Here is a 21,029-nt window from a genome sequence, read left to right on the forward strand (position 1 = left end):
TCTGTTTTGTATTTTACGAGTCGCTGACAAAAGATCTGTTTAGCACACGGAGTCAATGAAAAGGCTTATTCCTAGAGGTTATACAATATTTAACAGGGTCCTCAATCTATAGGGTAAAAATTCCGTAACTACAAAACTAAAAATTGCCAACAATCTGAAGTTGTATATCTGGCAGGAAACATTTCGAATGGGCTCCTATTCAAAGTCATGACAGTTACACTTTCTCATGACGTCATATTACATTTAGGTTTTGATCATTTATTTATTTTTTGTTTTTGTTTTGAGACAGAGTCTCCCTCTGTCGCCCAGGCTGGAGTGCAGTGGCACGATCTCGGCTCACTGCAAGCTCCGCCTCCCAGGTTCATGCCATTCTCCTGCCTCAGCCTCCTGAGTAGCTGGGACTACAGGTGGCCGGCCACCATGCCCGGCTAATGTTTTTGTATTTTTAGTAGAGACAGGGGTTCACCGTCTTAGCTAGGATGGTCTTGATCTCCTGACCTCGTGATCCGCCCGCCTCAGCCTCCCAAAGTGCCAGGATTACAGGCGTGAGTCACCGCACTGGGCTTTTTAATTTATTTTTGAGATGGGGTCCCGCTCTGTGGCCCACATGGGAGTACAGTGGTACAATCTCAGCTCACTGCAACCTCTGCCTCCCAGGTTCAAGCAATTCTTCTGCCTCAGCCTCCTAAGTAGCTGGAATTACAGGCGCCTGTCACCTCATCCAGCTAATTTTTGTATTTTTAGTAGAGAGAGGGTCTCACCATATTGGCCAGGCTGGTTTCAAACTCCTGACCTCAAGTAATCCACCTGTCTTGGCCTCCCAAAGTGCTGGTATTATAGGTGTGAGCCACCGTGCCTGGCCAGCTTTGGTCATAAAAATAAATTGTTTCTTAAAGGAAAAGAAATGTATTACTAGTACCCAAATCTGAAGATAATTTTAGTGAACTAGTATCCAAGGTTTTTTTCTTTGCTGCCCTTTAGATTAACTACTTTACAATCAAGCAATGAAAGAAAGCAAGCCAAAAATAGGAAGTAGGTGTTGATAAAGGCCAGAGTTCAAGAAAGTGACAAATCTTTCCTCTGCAGGGTCCAAAGTACCCTATTAGTCATGTACTGATTCAATGGCATGGGCCAGGCATAAATTACTGAAGATTTCTTTAGAGTGAGTAAATAATAAATACCAAATACTCCGCCATTACTAGAACATTACGTTAGACTCAGTAAAGAGATTTAGTTTAATGAACTTTAGAGTTCACTCAAGTAGAGAGTCTAAATGGTATGATAATCAACCTGACCTGTTGATACAGGTAACCCCACAATTCTGGGATTCCATTTTACAAGGGAAGAAGGTCACATCACATTTTTCTTCTCTAAATAAAGTGAAATAAAGAAACAGGTACAAAATTTAGAGAAAGAACACCATCTATTTCTACATTTTAAAAAATTATAAAATGAAAGTGGAAAATAAAGCACAATGCAACTCAAAGTCAACTACATGTTAGAGGGTAGACAGCACAGGCACTTCATCTTCACTAATTTAAAGAAGAAAGAAAATTCGAATCTGCTAACTACACAAGTCACAGCTTTCATTTAAAAGGATCTTGGCTGGGCACAGCGTCTCATGCCTGTAATCCCAACACTTTCGGAGGCTGAAGCAGGAGGATCACTTGAGGTCAGGAGGCTGGCCTGGGCAACACAGTGAGACACTGTCTCTATTTTTTTTTAATATAAAAAAATTAAAAATAAAAGGATCTCAAATGTATAAAAGTAGAAGAACCTTAAGACCTGTTTTATCCCTTCCGATCTATCTCCTCGCCTTCACTTCTCCCATTATCAGCTTATCTAAACTCTCATCTTTCAAATTTCATATGACTTTTTTTTTTTTGAGACAGAGTCCCGTTCTGTCGCTCAGGCTGGAATGTGGTGGTGCTATCTCGGCTCACTGCAACCTCTGCCTCCTGGGTTCAAGCGATTGTCCTGCCTCAGCCTCCCAAGTAGCTGGGACTACAGGCATGTGGTGCCACGCCCATCTAATTTTTATATTTTTAGTAGAAACGGGGTTTTGCTATGTCGGCCAGGCTGGTCTCGAACTCCTGACCTCAAGTGATCCACCCACCCCAGCCTCCCAAAGTGCTGGAATTACAGGCCTGAGCCACTGTGCCCGGCCAACATTTTTATTCTTAAACTGTAAAAGTAATGCACGTACCTGGTATGAAAATTCAAATACAAAAAAGTATAAAACAGACCATAAAACTCATCTACCTCCATCTCATTTCTACTACCTGATGGTATCCATTAACAGTTTCTTTTATATTTTCCCAGGACTGTGTCACACATATACAAGCAGATATGTGTAACCTTAAAAAAAAAAAAAAATCTGAAATTTACAATCATTTTATTTTTTCCATTATAAAAATGTATCAAGGGAATAATTAGAGTTTTTAGGGGCTTGGTTTACCAAGATAAAGACTAAAAACTTTTTTTTTTTTTTTGGAGACAGAGTTTCACTCTTGTTGCCCAGGCTGAGGTGCAATGGCATGATCTTGGCTCACTGCAACCTCCGCCTCCCGGGTTCAAGTGATTCTCCTGCCTCCGCCTCCCGAGTAGCTACGATTACAGGCATGTGCCACCACGCTTGGCTAATTTTGTATTTTTAGTAGAGACGGGGTTTCACTATGTTGGTCAGGCCGGTATGGAACTCCTGATCTCAAGTGATCCACCGTGCTTGGCCAGACTAAAAACCATTAACCCATTTATGGCTAGTGTTCCATTACTGGAATGCTAAGCTTGTGGGAGTTATTTGTATCCTACGGCTCAAGGTCATCACCAAGGTCTTATTTTTCACAAAAAAAATTTGCAGCCTCCAGCCTAAATGAGTTAGAAACACTTTACAAATTCTATTTTTTTTTTTTAATTTTATTTTTTGAGACAGAGTCTTGCTCTGTCGCCCAGGCTGGAGTGCAGTGGCATGATCTCGGCTCACTGCAAGCTCCGCCTCCCGGGTTAACGCCATTCTCCTGCCTCAGCCTCCTGTGTAGCTGGGACTACAGGCGCCCACCACCACGCCCGGCTAATTTTTTGTATTTTTAGTAGAGATGGGGTTTCACCGTGTTAGCCAGGATGGTCTCGATCTCCTGCCCTCATGATCCGCCCACCTCGGCCTACCAAAGTGCTGGGATCACAGGTGTGAGCCACCACACCGGGCCTTACAAATTCCTTTTTAACCTACCACTGGAACCTACATGAAATAAATCCTCTATTACCTTAGGAAAGAGACTGCTTTCCTAAATCAGAAAAGCTGATTTCCAAGCTACTGTCTTACCTCCACTGCCTTAGAACCCTAAGGAGAACTAAACCTCACCTGCGATGGCACCTCTGGCAGTCAAGTAGGAAGAACGAGCAATGTCCTGAAACAGGCTAGATGCAGACTGTGATCCAAAAGCAGAGGCTGTGTTAGGAATGGGACCACATAATTTATTATCAAACCAGCATACTTCTGAGAGTGAAAGAAGGTGCTGTTAATTATTCAAGAAGCAGCAGCACAAAATGAGCCATACAGTCACTCTAGTGATCAGGTACTTTGGGAAATTACATTTCCCAGTATGCCCTGTCCCTTGAAAGTCAAAATGCTTCACTGGCACAGAGCACCCTAGGACCTGGGGACAGCACCATGTAAGAGGTAAAAGACACAGGGCTGCTTCTGACATGGATGTTTCCTCCTTCCATGGGACACTTAGCCAGACACAGGACACAACACCAGAGATGGAATTTCAATGGATATTAAATCTAGAGTAGAACTTCTCTCTTGCCAACATTTTTAGCTTCCAAAGATGTGGAGCTAGTTGAGACGTCCATTGGTCTACTTCCCTGTTTCTCCTGGTACTGCTTCTGACTCCCCACGTCACCAACATCCCCACTGCCACCAGTCTTTCGGGGAATTCTGGGCAAGTTGTTCTTCCCACTTGAGTTCAACCAATTTGTATAGATCCATGGTGGCCTGGGTGTCTTCCACAGAGAAATGCCTATTTTCCCAACCCAGATGTCCCAATTCAGCAGATTCTTGATGAGACGCTTCAAAGACATGGTGACGTTCACCGTGCAATCACCCTTCTAGTTGGGGAGGAGAAGGGGAATATGGGAGTTGTCACTGGTGAGGGACTTCGGATGAAAGTACTGAAGGACTTTGAAGTCATCATGGATGGCATGTCCACCACCATCTTCCCTGTATCTTCAAGATATGCCACGAGCAATCTTGAAAGAGCATGGCATTCACTATGTGCTGCTTCTGGACACCACTCCACCTGGTCTGGCAGTTCACAGTGTGGCCGGGGAGGATGTACTCATCATGAAGCACATCTCTACTGTAGCTGACAGTGCTACGTGGAACCAAGAAAGTAACATGCCCCTTGGGTCCTGTGTCCAGCACCTCACAGCCATCTGCCACTATTGTTCCTTGGCAACTTCTAGGATGCTCCAAAGCATTTATTTTGAGTGAGCGCGGGTAGAGTTCTGTGGGGCGCTGACCTGAGAGGATTTGTTCTGTGGGCCTTTCTTCTGGGAGTGGGTTGGGTGGCCATTAATGTTTAGAAGGGCATCTCCAGCAAATCTACTTAGCTGCAACAGAATCAGCATTCTTTGAAGGGGCAGGGGACAGCCAAGACACTGCAGCTTTCCTGTCCAGGGACTCTTCTGACCCACTGCTGGAGGCAGCTGCCTTATTTTCTGGGAATGGAGGGGTCTTCCAAGCGCCATCCACCCTAGGAGTTTCCTCTTTCTTTGGAGGTTCTGAGTGTAACTTGGGCGCCTTGCTAGCGGGCTGGTTCTTTTTATTCAGAAAGCCTCTCTGTTCCAAAAGTTGCCACTTCTTAACAAAATCTGGTGCTTGGCAGTTCCTTCTAATGCCTTTTTGGGAGCAGGTTCCGCCAAATCCAGACTGAGGAGTCAGGTAGATATGGGGACGGTGGGTGGTGAAGGGTGTGAGGGCGGGGTGGGGGAGTGGGGGAATACGTTCCCTGGCCCCTCTGGCCTCATGAAGGTACAACTCGAAAGTCTCATTTTATTTTAAAACAAAAGTATTATCATGCTAAGGAAAATGCTCCTATATTCTATTTTGAAATCCAGAATACCCTGTTGTTTCCTGGTAAATTGGTACTTTTGAACTATAAAACATTGTATCTTTTTATGTTGTTGTGAAGAGATGGGGTCTCTTATGTTGTGAAGAGATGGGGGCCAGGCGCGGTGGCTCACACCTGTAATCCCAGCACTTTGGGAGGCCGAGGCAGATGGATCACGAGGTCAGGAGTTCAAGACCAGCCTGGCCAACATGGTGAAACCTTGTCTCTACTAAAAATACAAAATTAGCTAGGCATGGTGGCACACGCCTATAATCCCAGCTACTCAGGAGGCTGAGGCAGGAGAATCACTTGAACCCAGGAGGCGGAGGCTGCAGCGAGCTGAGATCGTGCCACTGCACTCCAACCTTGGAGACAAATCAAGACTCCATCTCAAAAAAAGAAAAAAAGAGAGGGAGAGAGAGAGAGAGATGGAGTCTCGCTAAGTTGCACAGGCTGGTCTCAAACTCCTGAGCACAGGCAATCCTCTTGCCTCAGTCTCCCATATAGCTGGGATTATAGGCACATGATACCATATCCAGTTGATATGGTTGATTCTATAAAAATAATTTAAAATGTCCAGCCTTACAAAGTATCACTAAAACTTAAAGGTTTAGTAAAATACTGCCAGACTTAAGAGTCCTGAAAATCACTTCCAGTACAGTATTTGAGGAACCGGTTTTTAGCTTAAGTCTCTATTAAGACAAATGACTAGTCACAATATATCTTGTATAAGCTCTTCTGGAGTTAAGAGCAGAAGCTGCAGTGGTAGCGGTGTGGGTACAGTGCAGGGTCCATCTTAGGCCTGGTATGGAAAGTGTTGCCCTTCAGGGAAATTAATGGCCTAATAAGGGAGTAGGTGGAGGTGGGGTGGTCGTAGAAAGAAAACTGTTAAGTGGATAAAGGGAGGAGAAGCTATTGACTGTGTATGTGATCTCTTAAGTGCAAAATCAATGGGATCTATCTAGACTAGAAAGAAATTAAATTGACTCCTAAGGAAATCACAGAAAATCATTCCACAGAAATAGTGTAAAACCAACAATCAAAAAAGTGAAAATTTCTCAGAAAGAGAAAGAACTCTGTATGCATCAGAAATATTAGCCCTTTTAATCAGCACTGCTCTAGGTAGAAAAGCACTGTTTTTTATCTTTCTTAGACACTTCAGAAACTGCTTTTCCAAAAGTGGACGGGACCATTTGTGACACTTGCCTCTCTCATGTTTGTGAAGAAGATGGCAAGGGGAGTAGGAAAAAAGGCTACAAAATCAGAACTCAGGTTCTCCTCAGTACACTGCAGTAACTGTGTGGCTCTGGGTCACTTAAGTACTCTGGGACTGCTATTTACCCCTATGAATAATACTAGCTGATCTTGAAGACTGCTTTACACTTAGACACAAAATTTTCTTAGCTATTTTATAAAATACTCTAGTTAATATTTAAACGTTGAGTTAATTTTTAAAGAAAAACAAAGTATATGTTTTTAATATTCTACTGTCTTTTACATTTCTAAGCATGAAGGTGTCCAAAACTCACCTTTCCAATTTTTGCTGCAGAATTTTTATTTCCTCCTTCAACTTTCGAATACACTCTCTCTTATTTCGAATAAGCTCCTTGCTCCTGTACATGTACCTAAGTAAATAATCCCACAAACACAATTTATATTTTAAAACATTAATGACATAAAGTCTCAATAAACTAAAGATTCAAGGAAACTTCTTCAATCAGATATAGGGCACCTATGAAAAACATATGGCTGACATTATACCCAAGGGTAAGACTGATACATTCCCCCTAAGATCAGGAACAAGGATACCCACTCTTGCTACTTCTGTTACATATTCTACTGAAGATATAACCAATGCAATAAAGTAAGAAAAACAAACGAAAGGCATGCAGATAGTAAAGAATGAAGTAAAGCTGCCTTTAGTTCCACATGATGTAAGTATCTATGCAGAAAATCTTAAGGAACCTAAAAAAATACATCAGAACTAATAAGTGAGGTTAGTAAAGTCAAAGGACACAAAGTCAATTTAAAAAAAAGAAAAAAAAAATCAACTGCTATTCTATACACTTGTAAAGAACAAATGAAAAATTAAATTAAAAGCAGGAATTAGAGATAAATTTAATCAAACATGTGCAAGACCTGTACACTAAAAATTACAAAACATTGTTGAGAGGTATTAATAAGGACTTAAATAAATCTCTATTTAATAAATGGAGCTAAACACTGTTCATGGATTGAAGGACTCAATATTATTATTATCTTTGAGATGGAGTCTCACTCTTGTTGCCCAGGCTGGAGTGCAATGGCGCGATCTTGGCTCACTGTAACCTCCGCCTCCTGGGTTCAAGCAATCCTCCTGCCTCAGCCTCCCAAGTAGCTGGAATTAACAGGTGCCCACCACCACGCCTGGCTAATTTTTGTATTTTTTTTTAGTAGAGATGGGGGTTTCACCATGCTGGTCAGGCTGGTCTCGAACTCCCTACCTCAGGTGATCTACCCACCTCAGCCTCCCAAAGTGCTGGGATTACAGGCGTGAGCCACCATGTCCGGCTGAAGGACTCGATATTATTATTAAGATGTCGGACCAGGTGCAGTGGCTTACACCTGTAATCCCAGCACTTTGGGAGGCTGAGGCGGGCGGATCACCTGAAGTCGGGAGTTCGAGACCAGCCTGACCAATGTGGGAGAAACATCATCCCTACTAAAAATACAAAATTAGCTGGGCGTGGTGGTACCATGCCTGTAATCCCAGCTACTTGGGAGGCTGAGGCAGGAGAATCACTTGAACCTGGGAGGCAGAGGTTGCAGTGAGCCAATAACACACCACTGCACTCCAGGCCTGGGCAGCAAGAGTGAAACTGTCTCCAAAAAAAAAAAAAAAAAAAAAAAAAGATGTCAATTCTCCCCAAACTGATCCATAAGTTCAAAACATCACCAAGCAAAATCCCAATAGCTACTGGGTAAAAATTGACAAGCTGATAAACATTTACATAGAAATGCAAAGGACCAGAATACCTAAAACAATTTTGAAAAAGAAGAACAAAGCTGGAGGATTCACACTATCTAATGTCAAGATTTACAATAAAGTCATAGTAATCAAAACAATATGGCACTGGCATTAGACAGAACAGACTCCAGATACAGAACCCCACGTATATGTTCAATTAATTTTTGACAAAGTGCCAAGATAATTCGATGGGGGAAAAGGAAATATAAATCAAAGGAAAAATTAAGATATTCCTACACACCCACTAGATGGCTAAAATTAGAAACACTTATAATTCCAAGCACTGGCAAGGATGTAGAGCAAATGGAGCCCTCACACATTGCTAGAGGGAATGAAAAACTGTATAGTCACTTTAGAAAATAGTTTGGAAATTTCTTATAATGTTAAATATACACTTTTCATAGAACCAAGCAATCCTACTCGTACATATTTTACCCAAGAGAACTAAAATCTATGCCAAGGATTATACATGGCAGCTTCATTCATAATAGCCTAAAACTAGATACATCACCAAATGGTGAATGAAAAAAAAAACAGCATGGCAGTACATACAACAACAGACTAATACTCAGCAATAAAAAGGAGTAAATTACTTATATATAAACAACATGGATGAATCGCAAAAACATTATCCTAGAGAAAGGACACAACCAGAACAGAGTACCTACTAAATATTAATGTTACTAATGCCACATTCTAGAAATGGTAACATTATAGGGTCCAAAAACATTAAGTGGTTGCCAGGACCTGGGGATGGAGAGAAGGGCACTGATCACAATGGGGCAAGGAAAACCTTTTGGGTGCTGGAAATGTCCTACATATTGACTGTGACGGTGGTTATTTGACTGTATATTTGTTAGAATTCACTGGTTATATGCTTAAAAATAAACCATGGGATAAGAATGACTACATAAAAAATAAGCAAAAGAGGCCAGGCACGGTGGCTCATGCCTATAACCCCAGCACTTTGGGAGGCGGAGGTAGGCGGATCACGAGGTGAGCAGATCCAGACCATCCTGGCCAACATGGTGAAACTCCGTCTCTACTAAAAATACAAAAATTAGCCAGGTGTGGTGGCGCGTGCCTGTAATCCCAGCTATTTGGGAAGCTGAGGCAGGAGAATCGCTTGAACCCAGGAGGCAGAGGTTGCAGTGAGCTGAGATGTTGCCACTGCACTCCAGCCTGGTGACACAGCAAGACTCTGTCTCAAAAAAAGAAAGAAAAGAAGAGAAAAGAAAAGAAAAGAAAAAAGAAACTCAAGCCACTACATCTTTTTTTTTTTTTTTTTTTGAGGCAGGGTCTCACTCTGTCACCCAGGCTGGAGTGCAGTGACACAAACAGGGCTCACTGCAGCCTCTACTTCCCAGGCTTAGGTTCAAGCAACTCTCCTGCCTTAGTCCCACCAAGTACCTGGGACTACAGGTGCACACCAGTACACCCAGTTAATTTTATTTTATTTTTAAGAGACAGGGTTTTGTCTTGTTGCCCAGGCTAGTCTTAAAACTCCTGAGCTCAAGTTATCTGCTTACCTTGTCCTCCCCAAAGTGCTAGGATTACAGATGTGAGCCACCATGCCTGGTCTCAACCAGACTTTTATAAAATTAAAATTCTAGGCTGGGCACGGTGGCTCACACCTGTAATACCAGCACTTTGCGGGGCTGAAGTGGGCGGATCACCTGAGGTCAGGAGTTCGCAACCAGTCTGACCAATATGGAAAAACCCTGTCTCTACTAAAAATACAAAATTAGCTGGGCGTGGTGGCACATGCCTGTAATCCCAGCTACTCGGGAGGCTGAGGCAAGAGAATCACTTGAACCTGGGAGGCGGAGGTTATGGTGAGCCAAGATCACACCATTGCACTCCAGCCTGGGCAACAAGAGCAAAACTCTCTCCAAAAAAAAAAAAAAAAAAAAAAAAAAAATTAACATTCTATAATGTAAGTCTGCTAGGAGCCCCCCAACCCCTGGAGCTCAGGCAGTTCCTACCCCCAAAAAGAGGAGGGCTTTCACCTAAAGTCTTGCTACTCAAATCATGGTCTGGAGATCAGAAGCAACATGATGAGCACAACCCTGGGAGGTCTTAGAAAAAGGCAAAGACCCTCAACCTAGACTCACAGAATCCAAATTTGCATATTATCATGACTCCCAAGTGATTCCTATGCATACTATACTTAGTACATGCTCATCTCTACTGCTGCAATACATCAGGAAAAAAAAAATCAGCCAAGAACTCACCTGTCCATATAAATAATCTGAGGAAATTCCAGCTTATTGTGAATTTTCTCTGGCTGCCCAAGGGACTGATTAAACTCAAATCTTGAGAGTTCAAAGGTCAACACTGGAGGTAGCTTTGTAAACCAACGCTAGTGTCAAGAGTAGAAATGTGAGAGAAAGAAAAATTAATTTTAGTAAATAACAATAGCCAGATTTAAAATATCCCTCATCAACTTTCTTCCTTTGGTATAGAACTTATACTCAAGGCAAACTCATACTAGAACTTTTTTTTTATTCCAAACACTAAAGGAAATGAACACTTAGAATCTCATTCTCTTACAGAATATGGCTCAACATTTCTCAAGACTCCAAATTTACTAGCCAGTCAACAGAATTTTACTCAACCATCATCCTCAGAATAAACCACCCTTGGATATGTGGACTGCACTAAGCATCTACACAACTCATTCATTACATCATCAGTTTCAAAAGAGGTTTAAAAACTTAAGAAAACAGCTAGCCTAACTAAAGAATATGAAATTATGATCGAAGCAGCATGTAGCTAAAGAGACAACTCCATGGGACAGCTAAAAAGACTCATATGTGTACATGTATTACATGCTGTTTTAGTCTATTAACCATAATTTGAATCTCCTTGATGTGTACAAAATTTGAAATAGCCTCATGGTTTTACAATTTCTCAATTTCTAAGAAAAATCTCTGAATTTCAAAAATTTACAGAGGTCTCATAAAGAAGCCAGTCAAATCAACCTACGATGTTACTTGAGTTTCAAGGAAGGAAGGCACTGACATAAAAAAGACTTAACAGTCAGGGATCACAGGTGAGGAAAAGCTAAATCAGATTTGGCTTTTCTATTCAATTCACCTGTATGTCTGAGGTTCCTGTCAACAGCTTTAAAATGTTTCCTTTACCACAAGTGCAAGCAGCATTCCCTTCAGAGACCCTGTCAGCATAATGAGGTGAATTCAGACAGCCTGTGAGACTACCTCAGGGTGAAATCTAAATGAGCATGATGATTTTTTTGTTTTTGTTTAATTTTTATAGAATTCCCATCCTGGAATACAGGTCTTCACAGGCCTAAGTATAGCTGGTGAACATTTCCTCTTTTTTAAGAGGATGCACCAGGTTTGCACAGATGGTACAGATGACATAATTCCTCCATTAGGAATCAGTGATTTCCTTGAAAAGCCAGGGAGGCAGCAGCTCTCTGAGTTCCAACACTGCTCTACAGTGAATGTATTTTCATATGGCTCATGTTAGGCTCCCTATTTTAATTCAGGAAAGCTCCGCTTTCTCCTATAGTAATTACTGAGTTGGACTCATATATAAGCCACAGTTTTGTCTCAAAACGTATGCTCAATGGAGAACAATCCCAACTGTATAGTGTTAAGAATTATGTTGCAAATGCTATTCACTAATTCTTAACCCAACTGGAATACTGAGATGTTAACTACCCATGCTCTCCCTTTAACTTCCCCCCTTTCTTTCCAACCCAGAAAAAAAAAAAAAAAGATAAATAAACAAACAAATGAAAATTAAATTTTAAAAATGTTAAAAGCAAAGGCAGAATTTACAATTGAGAACAGTAAATACTATAACAGGGAAAATAGTCTAAATGGCATACCATAGGAGTTAATCACTGTACTTTTACCCTCCGAAAATATGGAGGCAGTGGGCTCTCCCTACTCAGGTACAGGTAGGCTTCAACAGAAAGAGAGAAACTTGATCATACTTAAAACATCAGAAGCAGCATTCAACCTTTACACGAGTAACTCAAATTCATAGTTTTAGTAAAAATTTTATTTATCAAAGTACTGATACTCACTGACTCACATCAACTGATGAGAGACTTAAGACAAATTCAAGTTCTGCTAAGTGTAAAGTTACTTAATATGTGATGGGAAACTAGTCTGCCCAAAAGCTCACTCCTACTTAACTGGCTTTGTCACTGGCATAGCAAATAAAGATCTCCAACGTACCTCTTGTCCATACTTCACTGAGTGATCAGAGGGAAGAAGCTCAACATCACCCTCCACCATGGCCCCTTCCAAACACTCGTCTAAGTTGCGATAACCGTTTACCTGAAGAGGATACTGGCCAAAGGTCTCATTGTTACAAAAGGGTTTTCCTAGGCAAAGAGAGAGACTTTTTAAACAAGACATCATTATGACTATCTAAAGCCTATCTTCTGGCTCCACAGAGACAACATTTTAAATTCAGCAACTTTCTGACAGCTTGTTAGAAATGCACTCAAGCCTTTATAGCAACCTCTAATGAGCCAGTCAATCCAGACACTGAACACTGACAACCAGTAACATTGGGAAAAGGCCAGGGGCGTGGTGGCTTATGCCTGTAATCCCACCGCTTTGGGAGGCCAAGGTGGGAGGATCACTTGAGGCCAGGAGTTTAAGACCAGCCTGGAAAACACAGTGACACCCCTGTCTCTACAAAAAATAAAAATTATCCAGGTGCAGTAGCACACGCCTGAAGTCCTGGCTACTCAGAAGGATAAGGTAGGAGGATTTCTTGAGCCCAGAAGTCTCAGGTTACAGTAAGCTATGATGATGCCACTGTGCTACAACCTGGGCAATAGAGCAAGAACTTGTCTTTAAAAAAAAAAAAAAAAAAAAAAAACTGCAAAAAGAAAGACAACCAGACATTATGTGCTTCCTAATCAAGGGTTTTCTCACCACCTGTGAATAGTCTTGCCAAAAAAAGCCTTACCTAACTCTAGTCAAATCTCCAAATCCAACTGCCAATTTATAAGAGGAGGAGTAGAGAGGAACATGGGGATATGTTAAAATATGTTAAATATGTATCAGAGGACATGCAAACAGCAAAATTTCCGATTGTGGAAATGCTACAGAACAAACAACTCAGTCTCTCCAAAAAATACATTTCAAGGAAAAAACGATGGAGGGGGAGCCTACAAATATTCAGTCATAAATGAATCACACACTGGGGTCCTGATTAAAACAAACTCTAAAAATAAATTTTTCTATTTTTTTTAAATTATGAAAACAAATTAGAAATCTGAACACTGACTAAATATTTGATAGTTTAAAATGCTATTTTTCAGAGTCATATTGGTACTGGGTTGTTTTAAAAAGTATCAGATTGGTAAGAGTGGGGTGGGATGGGGAATGACTGGCTGTGGGCTAAGGCTGTATTCATGGAGGTTTTAAAATTGCTCTATTTGAATGTATTCTAAATTCTCCATAATTAAAAATAAATTATGTGTCTAGCATGCAGCTTAGACAGATAAGCCTCCAGAGTGAAAAGTCTCTAGTCTAGAAAAACATTTTGTGCAGTCTCACTCAATAAAACCTTTTGAGATTCGGTGTTTTATTAGAATAAGCAACACAGAGAAAACTGAGTACAATTACTACCTGACATTAATGTCAGATTTGGGCTGTGCAAGTATTAATATGATAAATCTGAGATAAAGATTGTGCACATTTTACAGATGAAGAGACTGAGGATCCAGAAGCTTCCATAGATTATCCACAGTTAAACAGAGGCAGAACCAATATTCAGACCTGGGTACTGCTGACTCTCAAGCTTTTTCACTGTACTGCCTCCTCAAAGGGACACAGTAATAAAGATATGATCACAGGTCTAGAATTAAAATTCAGAGCAGAGAATTTACCTTCACGAACCCCTTCAGTCAGGAAAGTACCATAGAACAGCTGCACCATTGGATTTTCAGATTTGTTCCTGGGACTGCTGCTTTTAGGAAAAGGAGACAATTCTGGATTGTTTGGATTAAGATATGTGCTACATAAAATCCAAGCATCATTCAAAAGCAAAAATAGTGCATTTTCATCAACCCCCAAAGAGCCAGGTATGATCTAAATAAGTAACAATTAGTTCAGTTCAAATACTTCTTGAACACCTTCTTTCGAGCATTGTGCTAAACTCTGAAGACACAAAGACAAGAAGGTCCAATCCCTGGACTTAAGGAGCTTAAAACCTAATAGCAGAGTCACAAATGCAGACAAATACAGGTATCTGTATGCTTTCAATATATACATCTATATCCAATGATAGATCTATGTAAGGTATAGAAGTAGTATAAACGTAAGAATGAACTCTGTTGCACAGATTTACAAATACAAAACATTTTTCTCCCTGATACAATAGAAATAAAAAGTTTCTTCTTACAAGTCCATCTCAAATTGCTAACTATGTTAAGTTGCTGTTTCCAAAACCATTTTATAGTTACAATTCTTCTACCTAGAATTGAAACCATTTAAAACACAGATTTCTCAGAGGGATATCCATATTGTGCCCTAAATTTCACTTCTCTGAGTGACTGAAATGACTATAGCCTATACTCGACATATTCTAAGTAGACCTCAAAAGGGATCTTAAATTTAAGTATCCGTATTATACCATCATGTTTGCAACAGAGGTTGATTTGACCTTTTTACAAATACATTTTATAGTACATGCTGAGTTTAACAAAGTTAACACTTATAGTCCTTTAGTTGGGGGGGGGAAAAAGCTGCAGGATTAGATGACTGCTATATCCTCAGAGGGGAAAGCTGAAGGTGACGGGGATACACGATGAGGACTACCTCAGTGATTATCCCAGGAGGTGTGGTTAAAAACCAGCAATTTCTACTTAAGGAGAGTAACTTTCCAGCATATAATTCTCACTGCCCCACTGTGAGTTGGAAGGATGTACAAACAAACCCTCAACACTCACTTAACATTAACAGCTAGCTGGAATGCGTCCTCTAGCCAATCCAGGAGCTTGTGTGTGAATTCACTCACATCTTGCTATAAGAGAGGCACAAATTGCATAAAAGTTAGATGCAATACTAAGAGAAATTAAAATTTATCCTTATCCCACCAATGATTTAAGATTATACTACCATAAAAGCATTTCTTTTTTTCTTTTTGTTTTTTGTTTTGAGACAGGGTCTCTCTCTGTTGCCCAGACTGGAGTGCAGTGGCACGATCTCAGCTCACTGCAGCCTCTGCCTCCCAGGTTCAAGCAATTCTCCTGCCTCAGCCTCCCAAGTAGCTGGGATTACAGGCACACACCACCACGCCCGGCTAATTTTTGTATTTTTAGTAGAGATGGGGTTTCACCATGTTGGCCAAGCTGGTCTTGAACTCCTGACCTCAAATGATCCACCTGCCTCGGCGTCACAAGTGCTGGGATTACAGGCATCAGCTATTGCGCCCAGCCTGAAAGCATTTATTTTTGGGGGCTGACTATCATGAAAACATAGGAACACTGAAACTCAGCTACTATACATAAAAAAGAAGGTGCATTAAGCAACCTGTAAGTTGTAGCTAGAAGGAAGCTGGAACTCAACTACTTCCAGCCACATCTACTTATGACAAAGAAAGAAAAATAAACAAAATCTTCCAAGTAGGACTTCTTAAGAAAAAGACCCAAGGAACTCTAGAACAATACAGAGATCTGAATAAAGAAAGAAAACTTTAATGTTTTGAGAATTTTGTAGAACTGTAGGACCTTCAAATAGAGAATGAAAAAAAATCGTATGAGGAAGAAGCTGATCTAATTAGTGACAGCTTTGTTTTTGTTTTTTAATTATTTTTTCAGAGACGGGGTCTCACTCTGTCACCCAGGCTGGAGTACAGTAGCACAATCACAGCTTATTGCAGCGTCAAACTCCTGGGTTCAGGGATCTTCCTGCCTCAGCCTCCCAAGTAGCTGGGACTATAGGCGCGTACCACCATGCCCGGCTATTTTTTAATAGGAGGTAGGGAAAGCAAAGTCTAGAAGAGAGAAGTTGCTGAGAAAAGCTCCTTCCTGAACTCAGATTTAGATATTTTAAAGCTACAATTTCCATCTGGACCATTCCAAGACAAAGGTGCAGACAAAGGACTACTTTTCTTGGTATCCCTTTTGTCACAGTTCATTGAGGTATTTTCCAATCTCCTCCTTTGCACGTCAATAGCCCCTGTATAATTCTACATTCTTTCTACTACTATTTCTTCTTCTCTTTAGAACTGCCAGACCCGGTGCAACACACACACACTCTCTCACACACACACACATGCTTTCTCTCTCACCACCTGTTCTGTAGGCAAAATAAAAGTCAGAAACGAGCGCCCACAGTCCTGCTTAGTCATGTTCACAGCTTGTTATGCAGCTGAAATAAAGCAGTACCACATTAATATTGACAAGGCGTGACTTCAAACTCAAGAATAAGGCTTCTTTTGTACCTGCTGTTCCTCAGATGACCGGAATGCTCCCTTTAATAGATCCAGGGCTGCAGACGGGTCTACAAATTTTCTATTTGATCCCATCATTAGAGCAAACAAATACTGAAGCTCTTGCATAAACATGATATTTCTCTTTTCCTGTAGAAAACAAAGCACATGTACTCTTACAACATCTCATTTAGAAAATCAGAATGTGTAAAGAAAAAAAAAGTTTTCGTGAGCCGGGCGCAGTGGCTACACCTGTAATCCCAGCACTTTGGGAGGCCGAGGCAGGTGGATCACGAGGTCAGGAGATTGAGACTATCCTGGCTAACACAGTGAAACCCCGTCTCTACTAAAAATACAAAAAAAAATTAGCCGGGCGTGGTGGCGGATGCCTGTAGTCCCAGCTACTCGGGAGGCTGAGGCAGCAGAATGGCGTGAACCCAGCAGGCGGAGCTTGCAGTGAGCCAGATTGGGCCACGGTACTCCAGCCTGGGCAACAGAGTGAGACTCCATCTTGAAAAAAAAAAAAAGAAAAAAAGTAAAAAAGAAAAAAAAGAAAGGGGAAATGTGGTCATTTAAGAAAAAAAAGTTTTCAATAATCATGCCCTCATTTATATTTACCTAGATCTAGGTCAAAGCCACAGGGCTATATATGTTACAGGGACTCTGGGAAGGACTGTACTCTAAACTGAAGAGTAACTATGTAGAAGCCAGAGAGACAGCACCGTTGGAAAAACAGAAATGTCCACTTTCTGAAGCTGCTGCCCTCCCTCTCATGGAGAAAACGCATTACGCTAAGGTGAAATCCTGGGAAGGGTTAAATTGCCGGTAGGAGGCTACAACCTTTGGCAAAAACAGAATAAAATAGACAAAGAAGGCTCAGGTCTCTGGCATCAGGGCATCTCTCCAGCATTACATCACCTGAGCAGCTCAGGAAGAGAAAGGATACAACAAGCATAACAGTATTTGGGGTCTCCCCACCCACATATTCTTGGAGCTGTTTTTCTCATTTTATTCCTACTTAATTTTACATTTTTGCATACCCTTATATGTTATCCCAAAAAAGGAAAATGAGCCATTTAGAAATGAAAACAAGTATTAGCACAGGCCACAGAGTATCACGGATATCAGCTTTAGGCAAAAATCTGGAAGCCTCAGGGATTAAAAGGACTAAACAACAGTGAAGAAATTTGTTGATACCAACTTACTGTGTGACTTCGACAATTTTCAAGTACATTTTGTGGCAGATTATAACCGAGAACGAGTCTTCGAAATTCAGGCAATTGAAAGAGAGACTGAAATAAAGAAAGAAAGAGATTCACAGCCTTTCCTGAAAATAACGGCAGCAACATATATATTTTTCACTTTAAATATTTTATTTCATATTTAAAAGTTTGTAAAACTATCAACCTGGCAATTCCACTTACGTTATTTCTAAAGAAATAATGGTTGCGCACAAAAAATTAGCTCAAAGAATATTAATACTTTCAGGAAAAAACTGAAACAACCTAAAGTCTAACAAAAGGAGCAGTTTTTGTTTTTTGTTTTGTTTTTGTAGAGACCAGGTCTCCCTATGTTGCCCAGGCTGGTCTCAAACTCCTGAGCTCAAGAGATCGCTCCTTCGGCCTCCCAAAGTGTTGGGATTACAGGCACAAGCCACCAAGCCCAGCCAAAAGAAGCAGTTTAAATACACTATACTGTGTTTACACAATAGACTATTAAGCAGTCATTGAAATATTGTAAAAAGTGTTTATAAAATGACCTACTATATAAAGTGAAAATGAAAAAAAACAAGAGCTATGTGTATCAACAGGGGTAAACCTCAAAACTACATTTTGAGTGATGAAAAGTTACAGAAAAAAAAGTATTATACTGCTTATATTAAGTTTAACAACACGTAAAACAAGACTACATATTGTTCAGGGATACATCCAAGTGTGGTTATGTCTGTGGGAAAGGGAGGATGTCACAACAGGAACTCAATAGAACAGAAATTTGTAACATTAACTTTTTAAGCCAGGTGGTTAGTATAGCAGTGTTTACTATTATCCACTCCTTGTCATAATATTGCATTTTTTTTAAAGTTTAACAGCAGATGGTAGAACTGGAGAGAGGGATCCTTTTTATTATTTGCAAATCACATTTTTCTACTATGAATACCTTTCATAAGTAAATTTTCTTTAAAAATATCTCCTGTATGAATATATAACTCCTCATCCCAACACGCTCCTCAAATGAAAACCCTCTCAGGCCTGCACGGTGGAACTCTTGAAGAAGCATCCTAGGTAAATAATAGGCAAAACTTTGGAATTAGAACTAAATAAAACACCTTCTTGGTATTCTAAAAGCCCCAGGTATATTTCCTAATGTCAACCAAAAAATCCAAGTGTCGGTACTTGACTAGAGCCCATGTGCACCTCTCTGGCTTCCCTCACTCTAACACAAGCTGTGGCAGGATTCAGCCAACAGGGTGAGTGTTCACGCGGACTGGAGTGTAAACCCGGGTCATGCTGCGCCAAAGTTCTCTCCGGAACCAGGGCTTGGCTGGTGAGCTCTATCCTCAGTCACTCTCTTCTCTTCCACCTCATCTGTCTACCTAACACACCTGCATTCCTACTCTGCTGGCTACCCTGTGACATTCTTGAGTTTCTATTCTGCTGTGAGAAAAATGGCTTTACATTCTCAGCCACTTAACTCCACCTCTTCACCATCACGAAAATCTCTCTTTTCAGACAAGAAAGAACTGACATGTTCCACATTATCTTCCTACATTCTATTCTCAACACAGATGCCAGTGATCCTTTTAAACTGGAAGTATGATCATATCACTTCTCTGCTCCAAACCTTCCAGTACATTCCTATTTCATCTAGAATTCCCAAATCCTCATCGTGACCACAAGCTCTCCCACTCCAGCTCCACCACCTTTCCTATCCCACTGCTCTCAGTTCTGGATCACTCCATCTTGGCTATTTGCTATTTCTCAGACACATGAAGCAAGCTCCTGAACCTCAGTCTGCTTATTTGCTGTTCATTGTCTGAAATGTTCCCTATGTAATTATATAGCTCATTCCCTGGCCACCTTCAGACCTCAGCTCAAATGCCCACCTCATCAGAAAAGCCATCCCTGACCCTCTGCCCTCCCCAGCTGAACCCTGTCAAATCCCCCAGACTCACTCATTCATCTTTACACTTGTCACCTCCTGATGTTTTGTTTACTGTCTGTGCCACTCTTTCCAAAGTAAACCATGAGAGTACAGGTTTTGTTTTAGTCCCTGCTGTTTCCCCAGAGCCTAAGACAGTACATAGAAGCTGGATGTAGTGGATGTGCAGGAAGGGAGAATTCCATTTTTTAGTTTCAGCAGCTGGGTAGTACCATGATGGAGAAGACTGTGGGGGTGAGTGCCAAGGGTTGCCTTGGGGCTATGTAAGTTTAAGATGCCTGATACTTCTAACTACCCTCTAGTGAATTCATTCACTCCCTTGGTTTTATTTATTCACTCCCTTGGTTTTATTGCTATCTATATGGTGCTGATTTCCAAAACTATATCTGGAGCCCACTACTTTTTCTGAAGTACAAATTCATATAATTGTATGCCTACATGGTATCTCCTTAAACTCAACTCATTTAAATTGGAGGATTTGCTGGGTATGTGATCAAAGGACAAAAGGGCACTCTGTGAATTTAATGAAGGGTAGTTAAGACCATAGCATACACAGACACAGGCACCTCAGACTCAGCATATCTAAAACTGAGCTGATCGCAGGGCGCGGTGACTCACACCTCTAATCCCAGCACTTTGGGAGGCCAAGGCAGGCAGATCATGGGGTCAGGAGTTGGAAATCAGCCTGACCAACATGGTGAAACCCCGTCTCTACTAAAAATACAAAAATTAGCCAGGCCTGGTGGTGCGTGCCTGTAGTCCCAGCTACTCAGGAGGCTGAGGCAGGAGAATTGCTTAAACCTGGGAGGCGGAGGTTGCAGTGAGCTGAGATCACACCACTGCACTCCAGCCTGGGCAACAGAACAAGACGCGTGTCAGAGAAAAACAAAACAAACAAACAAAAAAAACCTGAACTGAAATCCACTTTTATACACACCCAAATTATTCCTCTTCCAAGGTCAAATGGTACTATAATCCACCTGGCTACTGGAACTAGAAACCTCATAGTCTTACTCAACTACTGCAGGCATATCCTGTATCCAACTGCCCAGCAATCCTGAAGATTTGATCTCCTCGGCGCCTCAAGAATGCATTCACTTCTCTCCTTCCATGATTTCTGCCACTTCTCTACTCCAGGCCACCACTGCGGCCTACCTGGACAGCTATGATAGCCTTCAACAACTGATTCCTCCTTATTCACTCTCACTGCTATAATATAGTATTCACTAAATGCTTATCCAAAACACCTATTCAATATATTTACAACCACAGCAGATTTCTTTTTAGTACTGCCCAACTTAGACATCAAAGCATCTAAA

General features: G+C 41.1%; 1 protein-coding gene across 50 annotated transcripts in view; it reads right to left on the bottom strand.

Annotated features, from left to right (window-relative positions):
• Positions 1-21,029, bottom strand: part of USP28 (ubiquitin specific peptidase 28) — a 76,675-nt gene that overhangs the window by 20,084 nt on the left and 35,562 nt on the right. For 25 of the 50 annotated variants that reach the window (XM_074015247.1, XM_074015243.1, XM_074015235.1 and 22 more), the window contains 7 exons: positions 17,757-17,843; positions 16,564-16,701; positions 15,068-15,141; positions 14,006-14,082; positions 12,336-12,484; positions 10,356-10,483; positions 6,644-6,739 (listed from right to left, as the gene is read on the bottom strand). In XM_074015247.1, the coding sequence (XP_073871348.1) occupies positions 6,644-6,739; positions 10,356-10,483; positions 12,336-12,484; positions 14,006-14,082; positions 15,068-15,141; positions 16,564-16,701; positions 17,757-17,843 (749 nt within the window). Of the gene's footprint in view, positions 1-6,643; positions 6,740-10,355; positions 10,484-12,335; positions 12,485-14,005; positions 14,086-15,067; positions 15,142-16,563; positions 16,702-17,756; positions 17,844-18,708; positions 18,732-21,029 lie in introns of those variants that run through there. The other 25 variants (XM_074015245.1, XM_005579687.4, XM_074015230.1 and 22 more) reach the window with 4 other exon arrangements.

The sequence above is a fragment of the Macaca fascicularis genome, chromosome 14 (assembly GCF_037993035.2).
Source record: "Macaca fascicularis isolate 582-1 chromosome 14, T2T-MFA8v1.1".
Classification (NCBI taxonomy): domain Eukaryota; kingdom Metazoa; phylum Chordata; class Mammalia; order Primates; family Cercopithecidae; genus Macaca; species Macaca fascicularis.